The 13,212-nt window shown below is 43.3% G+C and overlaps 1 protein-coding gene across 1 annotated transcript in view; it reads left to right on the top strand.

Moving 5' to 3' along the window:
- Positions 1-5,716, top strand: part of LOC309554011 (ADAMTS-like protein 5) — a 141,192-nt gene extending 135,476 nt beyond the window's left edge. Inside the window, exons 12-13 of the mRNA XM_082255531.1 lie at positions 4,854-4,925; positions 5,032-5,716. Of these exons, the coding sequence (XP_082111657.1) occupies positions 4,854-4,925; positions 5,032-5,366 (407 nt within the window). The 3' untranslated portion in view covers positions 5,367-5,716. The remainder of the gene's footprint in view (positions 1-4,853; positions 4,926-5,031) is intronic.
- Positions 5,717-13,212: the final 7,496 nt, after the last annotated feature.

Below are 13,212 nucleotides of genomic sequence, written 5' to 3'. Positions count from 1 at the left end.
ACAGCCGTCACACTCCTCCTGGGACCTGGCTTCCCGCCCAAAGACACCCTGTCACATGTGCCCTTGGCTTTTATAACATATCACAGGATGCACCACTGCTTGTGCCAACCCCCTGGGATAGTTACAAAAGCCTGTGTGTCACTGGCTGGGTTTCCTCCACTGTCCAATAGGCTCCCCTATTGGATCCAGTGGGGACAATCCCTCAGCCCAGATGAATTGCACATGGACACATGCAACAGGCCTAACTACTGATTAGGCTCCCCTGATAAGCAGATGAAGATGCTAGCTTTTACTTTACCTATTACCTACCTAGGAGGGTGCTACACAAGTTGTACTGTAAAGCAGCCTTTTTCAACCAATTTGCCTTGGAGTTTCTTCAAGGGTGCCCTGGCAAAATGCCAAAAATTGCCCAAAAATGTATAAAAGCCAGCAGGTGGATCAAGCCTGCCTTTTAGTTAGACAAAGCCACAGGTTTTCATTGTGCACCATTTCACCCTTCCAGCCACCGGCATCCTAACAACCAGTGATGTCACCAGTGTTGATAAGAAGGGTGTTGATCGCCTGCGCAGCATCCTTGTTTGACCCTCCCCATCCACTCTACGCCAACCCTGGGGTCACATTAGCTGAGTGATGGAGAGAAACTGAGGGAGAGGAGAAAAACTGAAATACTGGTCAGTAATGGTGGGCTCAGGCGTGTTCGGATCACCCTCACCAGGAAGCCATCACTGCACACCGCCAATCATAGGCAGCATGTGTATGTGCAGCAGCGGGCCAGGAAATGCCTCACTGCTTATGAATGGCGGTGTGCAGTGAGGGCTTCCTGGCGGGTACAATCTAAACACACCTGAGTCCATCCCTACTAGTCAGTACTACTGTATTTGCTTTGTAAGAATAAATCCCCTCCGATGTTGGGTGTCCTACGTGCTGATGCTGCTGCATTATGTAAAACTATTAGAACATCGTAGCCTTGAGACTGTCCATGATTTTAAAGTGTGCCTTGACTAAAAAAGGTTGAGAAACACTGCAGTGTAAAGCATGCAATGTATATTTATGATGGCTTCAAATTTGTTTGTTTTTTGTGTCTGGTAATTAGCCAAGGCTAATGATATCATGCATAGCTCTCTCTCCAAACTCTCATGAGAGTTTTCCAGCAAGGGAGCAGGGATGAGTCATAGGAGAACCAAGGAGAGCTGGATGAGGGCAGAGATAACAGGGGACTGCAGAGATCCATGAGTATTCATCAAGAGAGGAGAAATGTGCAGGCAAGCAGTGGTGTGAGTGTGTCTGTCTGTATATATAAATGTGTGTGTGTGTGTGCGCGCGTGTGTAAATCCAGGAAGTGAACATACTGCAGCTTCAGCTGCCCACAGTTAAAATGGTTGCAGCCAAACCTAGTGGAGGGAGATTTCTGCAGCATATTTGGCAAGTACAGAATCACAGTAATCTTCTTTATAGCCAAGAAAGCTGCCATCATATCTTTGTTTGATCCATACATAAGTGCCATGGTGCTGCACATGTGATCAGTTAAGACCCCAGCTTGATAGTTCCAAGTGAGAGCACAAGCAACTGTGACAGTTATCATTTACAGAATGCCTTGAATGTAACTGTTTTAAGAAACATTTAAATCAATGGGTTTAGTTCTGCTTTAATTAGAAGGGTTTGAAGTTTATCAAATTTTGGAGGTATGCCGGTCATTTTTTTTTAAGCTAACATACACTACATTACCAAAATATTGGGACACCTGCCTTTACATGCATATGAACTTTAATGGCATCCCAGTCTTTGTCCGTAGGGTTCAATATTGAGTTGACTCACCCTTGCAGCTATAACAGCTTCAACTCTTCTGGGAAGGCTGTCCACAAGGTTTAGGAGTGTCTATGGGAATGTTTGACCATTCTTCCAGAAGCCCATTTGTGAGGTCAGACATTGATGTAGATGAGAAGCCTTGGCTCGTAATCTCCGCTCTAATTCATCCCAAAGGTATTCTATCGGTTTGAGGTCAGGACAGGTGCAGGCCAGTCATGTTCCTCCACCCCAAACTCACTCATCCATGTCTTTATAGACCTTGCCTTATCTACTGCTGCGCAGTAATGTTTGATCAGGAAGAGGCCACCCCCAAACTGTTCCCACAAAGTTGTGAGCATGAAATCGGTATGCTGACGCCTTAAGAGTTCCCTTCACTGGAACTAAGGGGCCAAGCCCAACCCCTGAAAAACAACCCTGCACCATAACCCCCCCTCCACCAAATGATTAGGACCAGTGCACATAGCAAGGTCCATAAAGACATGGCTGAGCGAGTTTGGAGTGGAGGAACTTGACCAGCCTGCACCTCAACCCGATAGAACACCTTTGGTATGAATTAGAGCGGAGACTGTGAGCTGGGCCTTCTTGTCCACATCAGTGCCTGACCTCACAAATGCTCTCCTGGAAGAATGGTAAAACATTCCCATAGACACACTCCTAAACCTTGTGGACAGCCTTCCCAGAAGAGTTGAAGCTGTTATAGCTCCAAAGGGTGGGCCACCTCAATATTGAACCCTACGGACTATGGCTGAGGGGCATTAAAGTTACTGTGTGTGTAAAGGCAGGTGTCCCAATACTTTTGGTAATATAGTGTATATTGATTTATACATTTTTTAGATACAAACAAATTTTTGTTAGTGACTCTAATGTAAGAAGTTCACATGGGGGGACAATGAGCTACAAATGCTACTCCATGTCAAGAAATATGCCACAAAATAAAATACCAATGTGAGAAGCCAGTTATGGAAGCAGCCATTCCTTGATTTCTGGACTTGATCATTTTCTGCTTCGTTGCCTCAGGGTTGAAAATCAGAAAATAGGAATTGACATCTAAGGCCTCACACAGAAATTTCCTGGATTTGCTTAAAGCATATGGGCCTAATCTTTTGCGCTAGCAGTCTATTGCAGATGATAGGGAACGTTTCTGTGCTTTGTCATTTAACATTGTTACCCACTCCCAGTACCTTCTATGTTCAATCATATGCAATGTTTAGTCTTGCTGACCAATAAGAAGATCTGTGAAGAGGGATGAGACAAATATTGACCATGGAAGTTGTGGATAATGGTTGCATAACCTACACATTGGTGTGAGAGATACACAAGCACTCTAAAGATAGGTGGCCATTGGATACATATTGCAATGTGTATTTGTGATAGATATTTCTGGTCAGTAAGATGTTATTGGCCATAAGTGAGGGGCTCCAAATAGAGTTTTTGTTTGTGTTCGATTGTCCTTTGTACTGTATCCAAGGTTTTATTCATACATCTTGTAAATAATCAGAAGGTACACTATATTGTCAAAAGTATTGGGATGCCTGCCTGAACTTTAATGGCATCCCAGTCTTAGTCTATGTGATGGGAGTCACTTTGGATGGGGGCCTGTGGAACACCGCTTACCTTGGAGAGGTTGGGAAATCCCTCTCTCAGCCCCCTAGGCCCCTCTTATCTGTAAGTCACCCTGTGTCTATTAGGGACACAGGGTGACCAAGGAAATGATGGGCAGGTACTTAATGGACACTGAGAATATGGTTTGGATTACTTCAAATGGGACAGTAATATTTATTAACCATGTATCTCAAGAAATATATGAAGACTATTCCTGGCCTGTTTAGCTCTTTCAATGAACATGTTCAGAATCAATCGCATTGACCTCCGTTCCATGTTCTTCAATGTCTGAGATGGACAGTCTGTTACTGGTGGTCTCTTCCTATTGTCTGTGTATTAAGGTGTGATGTGTATTCTGTTAAGCCTGTCTGTCCCATTGTTAATTGTTGATGAACTCACGTTATTTCTGTCCAGATGGCTAGGTAAATAGTTCAGGTTAATTCTATTTCTGTACACCATTTCATCTGCATAGGGAAATGTAATCAGGCACCTGACGTGTTGTGGTAATTTGATCAGAAGGGGGATGTTTCCCTGTGCTGTATATATTCTGTGTGAGAATGTTTAAAAAAAATTGTTGGTTCCAGAACTTATACAAGTTAAGCTGTTGGCTAGAATATCTGATATCTATGTTCAAGGCTGGAGTGTGTCTATGGGAATTTCTGACCATTCTTTCAGAAGTGCATTGGAGAGAAGGCCTGGCTCGCAGTCTCCACTGTAATTCATCCCATATGTGTTCTGTAACTTCCTCCACCCCAAACTCGCACATCAATGTCTTTATGGACCTTACTTTGTGCACTAGTGCGCAGTCATGGTGAAACCGTAAGGGGCCATCTCCAAACTGTTCCCACAAAGTTGTGAGCATGAAATTGTCCAAAATGTCTTGGTATGTTGACGCCTTAAGAGTTCCCTTCAATGGAACTAAGGGGCCAAGCCCAACCCCTGAAAAACAATCCCACACATTAATCCCCCCTCCACCAAATGATTTGGACCAGTGCACAAAGGCACAAAGGCCTGACCTCAACCCGATAGAACATCTTTGGAATGAATTAGAGCGGAGACCGGCTTCTCGTATAACATCGGTGCCTGACCTCGCAAATGCGCTTCTGGAAGAATGGTCAAATATTCCCATAGACACACTCCTAAGCCTTGTGGAAAGCCTTCCCATAACAGCTGAACCGGTTATAGCTGCAAAGGGTGGGCCAACTCCAAATTGAACCCTATGGGATAAAGGCAGGTGTCCCAATACTTTTTGACAATATAGTGTAACTGTGAAGATTAATCATTTATTTTTGACCAAAATGACTGCTTGTTTTTCAGATTTTCTGTAGACCTGAAAATCTGTTGGAGGCTATAAGACATCTGTAATAATTTGATGTTGAGTCTGTATTGGTTTTTTACCTTTTTAAGGCTAAAAATATAACCTGATTTACTCTCTCTAATTGCAGACAAATGTGGAAAATGCCGGAAAATCAAAGGAAGGGAAAATAAAATGAAGCAATATTGTCAGAAGGACTTTGGTAAGTCAGCGTAATTTCTTTTCTAGCTCTGCCAACAGACGTGTAGACCCTGCTCGGCTGAAGCTTTAGTAATGAAAATGCTTTTATGTTTGCTTGAAATGTGCAGTGTTCCGAGGAAGAATCATCAGCAAGAAGATTGTGGGGAAGGAGACACGTTATGATGTGCAGGTGGTTATGACGTATAAGAACAATTTCCCTATTCTGAGAAGGGAATACATCTGGGTTCCAAACATCTGTGATTGTCCCAACCTGCTGGAGAAAAGGGAATATATTTTGATGGCCAGGAGACATGTCAACTATGAACACACTCTAAACCGAATATTGCTAGAGACCCACAGTTTTGTGCGCCTATATAGACCAAAGGAGGACAAAATGCTCCGAGATCTTGACCAAGAATGTGCCAAGTATGGATACCAAATCAGCTCACAGCAGAACCAGTAATGCTTGTGACAAAAGGACAATAGGACACGGACAGCTAATGATAACAGTTCTTACTAATTGTATTGGTATTTGCTGTTTTTTTGCATACAGCCTATTTGAAATACTGTTGGTCCAGTTGTAAAGGGGGGGCATAATGAACTATTTAATAACTGCTGGTGCTAGAATGAATGACATTGTATCCAAAGGAATGTGCAGCTAATCTGCTTAATAACAAAGTAAAAGCCATAAGGAGAGCTACATTGCCAATGAAATTGGAAAAGTTAATTGGTTCACAAGAAGCCAAGAAAACCAAATAGAAAAAAAATGTATTTGTTACACACATATTTGCATATTCTCTCTATATACACTTTATGTATACCTACACACATGAATAACAATGCTAATTATGTGCAACATTGTTAAGAGCAGTTTGAGTGCACAATTGAAACCAATGATCCTTTTAACCAGGGAAAAGTTTAACTATGCTTAGAGATGTTTCCCATTAATGGCAAAGTGTCAGTCAATGCATAAAGCTCCCCCCACCATACTTTATGGTTGCAAATCCAGTGTGCCTCAGCTGTTTCTTTTTCCATCATGAGCACCAGAAAAATATTGGGTGTCGAACTTCACCCCTGCCTCTCGGATAGACCTGAGCACTGCATCATGGGAAAAGGTCACCGGCTGCACTGGATATCCAGCAGCATCAGGTATTTTGCAGTTGTGGAGTCAAGGGAGCACTAAAGTGGTAAATATAAGGTGGTCATAGGTTGGGCTTTACACAGACACTGCAAAATTGTCCTAAATGAGCAAGGAGACAGTAAGTGTTATTTGCTAAAATTGGAGAGTGCAAAATCCCATTCAACTCTGCATAGAAACCAATAAGCTTCCAGGTTTTATTGTCAAAGCTTAAATGAACAAGCTAAAGTTAGAGGCTGATTGGCTACCATGTACAGCTGCACCAAATGCTGACTGCAACAGTTTTAGTCAATCTCCCCCAGTGTCTCTCTAAAGTGAAACGGCAAAGACATAAAATGTGCCTAAGATAACAGCAATACTGAAGTGCAGCCACCTTGTGATCTTCAAATATACGTGAAGCCCATTGGATTCTAGGTCAAGACTATACACAGCGCCTGATCTTCTTTCCGAGCCAAAATTAAGCTTTGCCCTCACCCTTGCTTACTTGGTTCATTTGAGAGACTTATTATTTGAAAGGGGGTGACTTATCATTTCAAAGGGGCAAGCTTTATCTCAGCTTGGAGAAAAGTCTTGGCCTGGAACCCGTGCACTCCACATAAATACAGGAGTCCATGCTTTAGCACTGTTAATATCTTTTTGACAAGACAGTATTACTAGGTTGTGACCTCATGAGCCCCCCACATCCAGCGGCTTCATATGTTAGTGAGGGACATAGTTCGTTTGTGCCAAGCTGGCCCAAACAAACTATGTAAAGTGTATCAAAAGCTGGAGTTCAGCTTTAAGTGAGAAAGTCCACTTAGTTTACCTTTTTAGTATGAGTTTAGAAATTTACCTTTTCTGTGCGGTTGCCACCTCAGATTTTTATAGCCCATTGGATTAAATTCTCTTCAACACTGGCTGTGACTACACACTCAGTCACCATTGACCTAAATTGGGCCATAAATGATGGAGTGGGCCACAGCCCTGCCAAGGTAAGAAAGCAGCTGAAAGGGAAGAGGATATGTTAGTGCAGTTTGGCTTGGGAGGGCCAGGGGTCAGTTGGGTTAGCATAGTGTTTAAAAGGTAGACCTGTCCTTTAAAGTCACAAAGGTTTTCTTCTGCACAAAACCTGCCAACTTGTACATTTTACCTTTTGAACCAAATGCAGTTTCTAGATGTCCTATTTTTACATGCTATGTTAAGATGTATATTAAGCTCTATATTTATATAAGAAAACAGAGAAATGCATCTGCCGTATGCATAATTTATTTTCACATGCTTTGGAAATTAACTTTCACTTATAAATGCAAAAAGTCATGTAAACGTGTGTGAGTCCTATATTTATACAAGGTATTATGAACAAAAGGTGTATGCAAGGTTTAGTATGAGTGAGATTTTTGGGATATGTTTACAACACATTTATTAAAAATAATGAACCAAAAACTAGAATTTGTCCTGACATCTTCCTCCTTTTGGTGCACAATACAATATGAAATACATATGTAAACTTATTTCCTACGGAAGCCTTTCATGGGATCCAACCAATCTGTATAGCACATTTTGCCTGAGCGGATACAGTCAGTGACAGATGCAGATGGGAGGTATTCAGTGCCAAGATTTTTGCAATCAGAAGAGTACAGTGTCTATCGATAATGGACTATCTGATCCCACCAATATCAATGGAGTCTGGTAATGATTGGAAGGTTTATAGGACACCACAGATCTCAGAAAGCACACATAGTAGACTTAAGAATGAATGGTGTTGGTGGCATGGTTGCCTTTTTAAAGATGCTAGTGGGAGGTCCCACAGTTCACACTTGCATCTACAAGTGAAAAAAGACCTAAAGGGCACCAAGACTGAGAAGGATTGGCAGCAGATCTGGTCTACTGTTCCCCCGTTTAATAAACATCACTTCTTTCCACTGCTGGTACTGCATGGTATGGTGTAGGAACGGTTCGGTACGGTACGGCGGCGCTTTTCCACTGCATGGAACCGAACGGTACGGCTCTCAAATACAGTACCTACTCGATTGTGGTTCCAAGAGGTACCATACCCAGTACCTTATCCCACAATCACTACTAGCCACTGATTGGTCAGAGAATCCCACCCACCCTGTTGTTATCCCACCCACTTAACTTTAGTACTACTTTAGTGGAAAAGCAAACCATACCATACCGAACCGTTCCAACACCGTACCATGCGGTACCAGCAGTGGAAAAGCAAACCGGGCCAAGCAGGGTCGAGTAGAGCCGAGCCGGTACTTGCAGTGGAAAAGTGCCATATGTGTTCACTTTATCATTACTCAGGCACCCAAAATGGTCACCAGAAAAGCAGGGTTTTGGGAAGTCCTGCTTCCCCACCCCCTGTTATGGAACTATCTGGCACACAGCTCCCTCACACTGACGCTCCATGGACATGATGTTTCCTTTTCTGGTAAAAAGATCAAGACATACCTTAGATGTTTCAATGGAAGACAGTCACCTAGTGCTAATATGGGATTGATGGAGATGAAACCTGAAATATTTAAAGAAAGAGGGCTAAAAAAAAGACTGCTTAGCCTCAAGGGACTGTACCATCTGACAGTCCTGATTTGCCTCTTTATGGAGCCATTAAGGCTTTTATTTTATTCCTTAGTCACTTCCTAAATGGCTTCCATTATCCTGACAAGGTACCTGGACAAGCTGATCCACATGCACACAATCCCGTGCACAATCCAGAACATGTGTGTGCAATGACCATTTTGATTTGAGCAATGATCCACCAATGTTACTTATAAACTTGACCTCAAACTTTGCCAGAACCTCCAGTTATGTGCACTATTCAGTTGCTTTTTGTAAAAATCCATCACTACCCCATTCTGTGTCTATTCACCAGAGCAGAGTGAAAATCTAGATGTGCAATGCAATACTGTACATTCAATAGTGATGTGTCCACAAACATGTTGTCCTATGTCAATACATACTGAAGGCCATGTAATCTGAAATATGCATATTACTGGTTTTCTCCAAATTTAATCACAAATCATTTAATTGTGGCTCATATCCATATATCAATCTCCTACATTCCCATAATTGATTGTAGCACATCTAAAGCCAAAACATTGGATTTCTTTGTGCAACCTGTGTCTGTTTGTAGAGTTTTTCCATCACTTCCTATTCTGTGGATACAATGGGAAATGAGAGAAAATCTCATTGGAAAATTCCTCCTCTAGTCCCAGTGACAATTGTCACCAGGAAACATGAAGGGATACAGGAGCGCAGAAAGCAATAAAAACCAGACAGACGTTCTAACCCTTTCCATTCTATCCAAACTAAAAATAAGGCTTTAGATACATGAAATACCCTAATACAAGATATACACTATATTATCAATAGTATTGAGACGTCTGCCTTTACAGGCACATGAATTTTAATGGCGTCTTAGTAGAGTTCAATATTGAGTTGGCCCACCCTTTGCAGCTTTAACAGCTTCAACTCTTCTGGGAAGGCTGCCCACAAGGTTTAGGAGTGTGTCTATGGGAATGTTTGACCATTCTTCCAGAAGCGCATTTGTAAGGTCAGACACTGATGTTTGTAATTCATTCCAAAGCTGTTCTATCGGGTTGAGGTCTGGACACTGTGCAGGCCAGACAAGTTCCCCCACCCCAAACTCGCTCATCCATGTCTTTATGGACCTTGCTTTGTGCACTGGTCCAAATCATTTGGTGGAGGGGGGATTAGGGTGTGGGGTTGCTTTTCAGGGGTTGGGCTTGGCCCCTTAGTTCCAGTGAAGGGAACTCTTAAGGCTTCAGCATGCCAAGACATTTTGGACAATTTTATGCTCACAACTTTGTGGGAACAGTTTGGGGATGGCTCCTTCCTGTTCCAATATGACTGCATACCACTGCACAAAGCAAGGTACATAAATACATGGATGAGTGAGTTTAGTGTGTGGGGAAGTTGACTGGCAGAGTCCTGACCTCAGCTCAATAGAACACCTTTGAAGAATGGTCAAACATTCCCATAGTCACACTCCTAAACCTTGTGGACAGTCTTCCCAGAAGAGTTGAAGCTGTTATAGCTGCAAAGGGTGGGCCAACTCAGTATTGAACTCTACAGTCAAAGACTGGGATGCCATTAAAGTTCATGTGTGTGTGTAAAGGCCTTCTATGCATTAAGGTAAAAGAAAACCTTTTGCATGCAGCGCCCCCCCCCCTCCTCTGAGCCCCCTCCCGATCCAGCGATGTCCACAAATTTCTCAGCACTCCAGGACTCTCCCTCCTGATTAGTGGAGACACAGCAGCGGTGCCATTGGCTCCCACTGCTGTCAATCAAACTCAGTTAGCTAATGAGCAGAGGGGGCAGGGCTAAACCATGGCTCTGTGTCAGAATGGATACACAGAGCTGCGGCTTGGCTTTGGTACCCCCATAGCAAGTTGCTTGCTGTGGGGGCACTCAACAGGAGGGAGGGGCCAGGAGCACCAGCCAGGGACCCGAGAAGAGGAGGATCTGGGCTGTCCAGTGCAAAAGCACTTCACAGGGCAGGTAAGTATAATATGTTTGTAAAGTCTCTTTTTTTTTTTTTTCTATTAAAATAACAATGGCTTTACCTTATAAAAAAATGATCAGTGGGCCATGAGATAATGCCAGGTAAACTGTATGCAAAATTAGGCTTTTCCTCTAATTGTCAATGCCAATTTTTCAAACCTTCCTAATGCCCATTTAAAGGCATTATAAACCTTTCTACCTTCATAAGATGTACATTGGGCTTTAATGAATTTTTGATCACACACTTATGTTTTTGACAGTTTTACAGACAAGACCGCTTTCAGGAGTCTATGAAAATTGATGATTTTTTGAGCCTCTTACACTATGTTGGTAAATCTAGTGGTTATTTTATTTTTACTCGCATTCCTGATTTTTAGATACAGTCAAGCTTTGTTAATCATAAACAATATTTTGAAGTCACAGTTGACTTATCTTGCTGAGACATGAAGATTAACAATATTTCTTTTTTCAGTATGACGGGATGCTTAGAGGATTAGTCTGCAGGATCACTTGATTACTTCTCATGGTTCTGTAAATTGCCTTGTGTGAAAACTCTATCCAGCCTATGATGAAGTGTTATTACACAGAGAATGGAGGCATTTTACAGGGGAAAGAAATGAAATTGCTGTCACTGTGATTGGAAGGCTTATTATATAATATCCAATATTTGGAGATACATACAAAAATGTCATCTTAGTTTTCAGTAAACCAAGTTGTCACTTGTACGACTAGTATGGCGTAGGTCCTCGAGCCTGCCCTGAAAGTCTTGGGAGGGGGTGGATATGGCCTTCTGGCTTAGTTCGCCCTCTCTCATGGGGTCTCCCTTCGGGAGAGCCCCACCAAGTACTTGGGGTGGGCTGTTTCGGCAGTCCCCCTGGAGAACGGGGTCTGCCTGGCTTCGGCTGGGCGGACCAAAGTGAGTACCTCAGTCCCCGTCAGGAGCTTCGCGCCCCGGGGGATCAGGTTCAGGGCCCTTACTCTTCGGAAGATGGCTATGTGTATGCCTTGTGCACTTTTTGTGTGTCTCACGTTTGCATGTGTGCACTTTTTTATGCACCGGGTGTAAGACTTTTGAGTGTGTTTCACACACCACGGGCTTAAAAAAAAAAAAAAAAACTATGTTGCTTAGCATACCAGGCTGTTTGCTTAGCATAGTGAAATTTTACTTAGTTTATTGAATGAAATGAAGCTCTTGACTTCAATCATCCAATCATGTGTAGCCAGGTAGAAAAATGTGTACACTTTTGCTGGCCAGCAGCTGGCCCGGGATGGGAAAGGGGTTAAGTGTGTTAGCTCAGCTCCTGGGCTTTTGGTCCTTGCCAGCCTACCTGTGCTATAGAAAAGGGATCAGCTAAAGTCCAAGGCTGCTGGAGCAGGAACGAGAATGCAGGTATCAGTGGATTCAAATGCTGCAGGCTCTTTGCAGCCCTGCTGAAGGAACCAGGAATTGCGGAGGACATCCAAGCCATGGACAATGCCATGATAGACTCTCACCACACAGAGGTATGCCTGGGCCACTACATTATTCTAGTTCGAATTAGAAACAGAAAGTTGTTCATATTGAACATTTAATCATGTTCAGTAAAGTTATGTTAACCGTTATGAAACTGGTCAGAAGTTATTCAAAGGAGTGCATGTTGGTTCTGGTGTTTTCCAAAGAACCTGGGCACATGTGGAGTATGAAATAACACTACTACAAAAGGGTTAACTTGGCAAGTTAAGAAGAGGTGTGTAGTTGCTGTAAGTAACAAAGTGAAGGAACAAGCTAGAGGCAACCAGTCTTTAGGTGTGGTACCTGGTAAGGTAAAAGGTCCAATAGCAACCATATCCATACCCACGTTACGGAGATCTATGGCCTGGTCACAAGGTATGGGAAGGGAGGAGTTAATGAGCACACATGAGGTCCGCGCTATGTGCTCGGTGGGACCCTATTCCGTTACTGGGTGTGAGGTAACAGAGGTACGATGGACTAGTGGAGTGGAAGTGGAGTCCCTCCTAATGCAACAAACAAGTTACAATGTGCAGTGACCTGGGACAAGTTTCTTTTTCAGAGGGACTCTGTACTTTATTGCTGCACACAGTGAAGGCTCATCTTTAGGTCAGGGAAATTACCTTAGCCTGGGTTCACACTGATGCGGCCGCGGGTCACAGCAAGGGGTTTGGTGCGTCCCCATTCACCGATTCAGGTGCGAATCCAGTCCGAATCTCTGCCTCAATTCTCACCTGATTCGGAGCCAAAGACATACAGGCCCTCCCCCCTGAGCTGTGTGAACTGGCTCCATAGAGAGTCGGTCACACTCTCCTGTCATGTGAATTGGATGCAGGGAAACCCACATCCAATTCGCATAAGTTTGAACCCAGCCTTAATGTTAGATTCTTCACACAAACGTAGTCCCTGCCTAGTCCTGGGCATCAATGAGCACACAATGTCACAACAAAACTGGAGTGAGCAGATTTATATGTCTAGACCAGGAGTTTCCAAACTGTGGGTCGGGAGCTGCGTTTGAGTGGGTCGCGCTGAGCCGGAAATCACTGAGAGAGGGCCTGCTTAAATTATGTTGTGCGAGCCTGCGCAAATTACAGAGAGCCAGAGCAGTCAAATCGCAATGGATTCAGGTCCCCGCCCATGCAGTTTACAAAGGCTGGTCTGCATTTCCCGCAAGGA

The sequence above is a fragment of the Pelophylax lessonae genome, assembly GCF_965119305.1.
Source record: "Pelophylax lessonae genome assembly, chromosome: 4".
Taxonomy (NCBI): domain Eukaryota; kingdom Metazoa; phylum Chordata; class Amphibia; order Anura; family Ranidae; genus Pelophylax; species Pelophylax lessonae.
The sequence above is the reverse complement of the archived record's forward strand: the minus strand, read 5'-3'. Positions and strand labels throughout refer to the sequence as shown.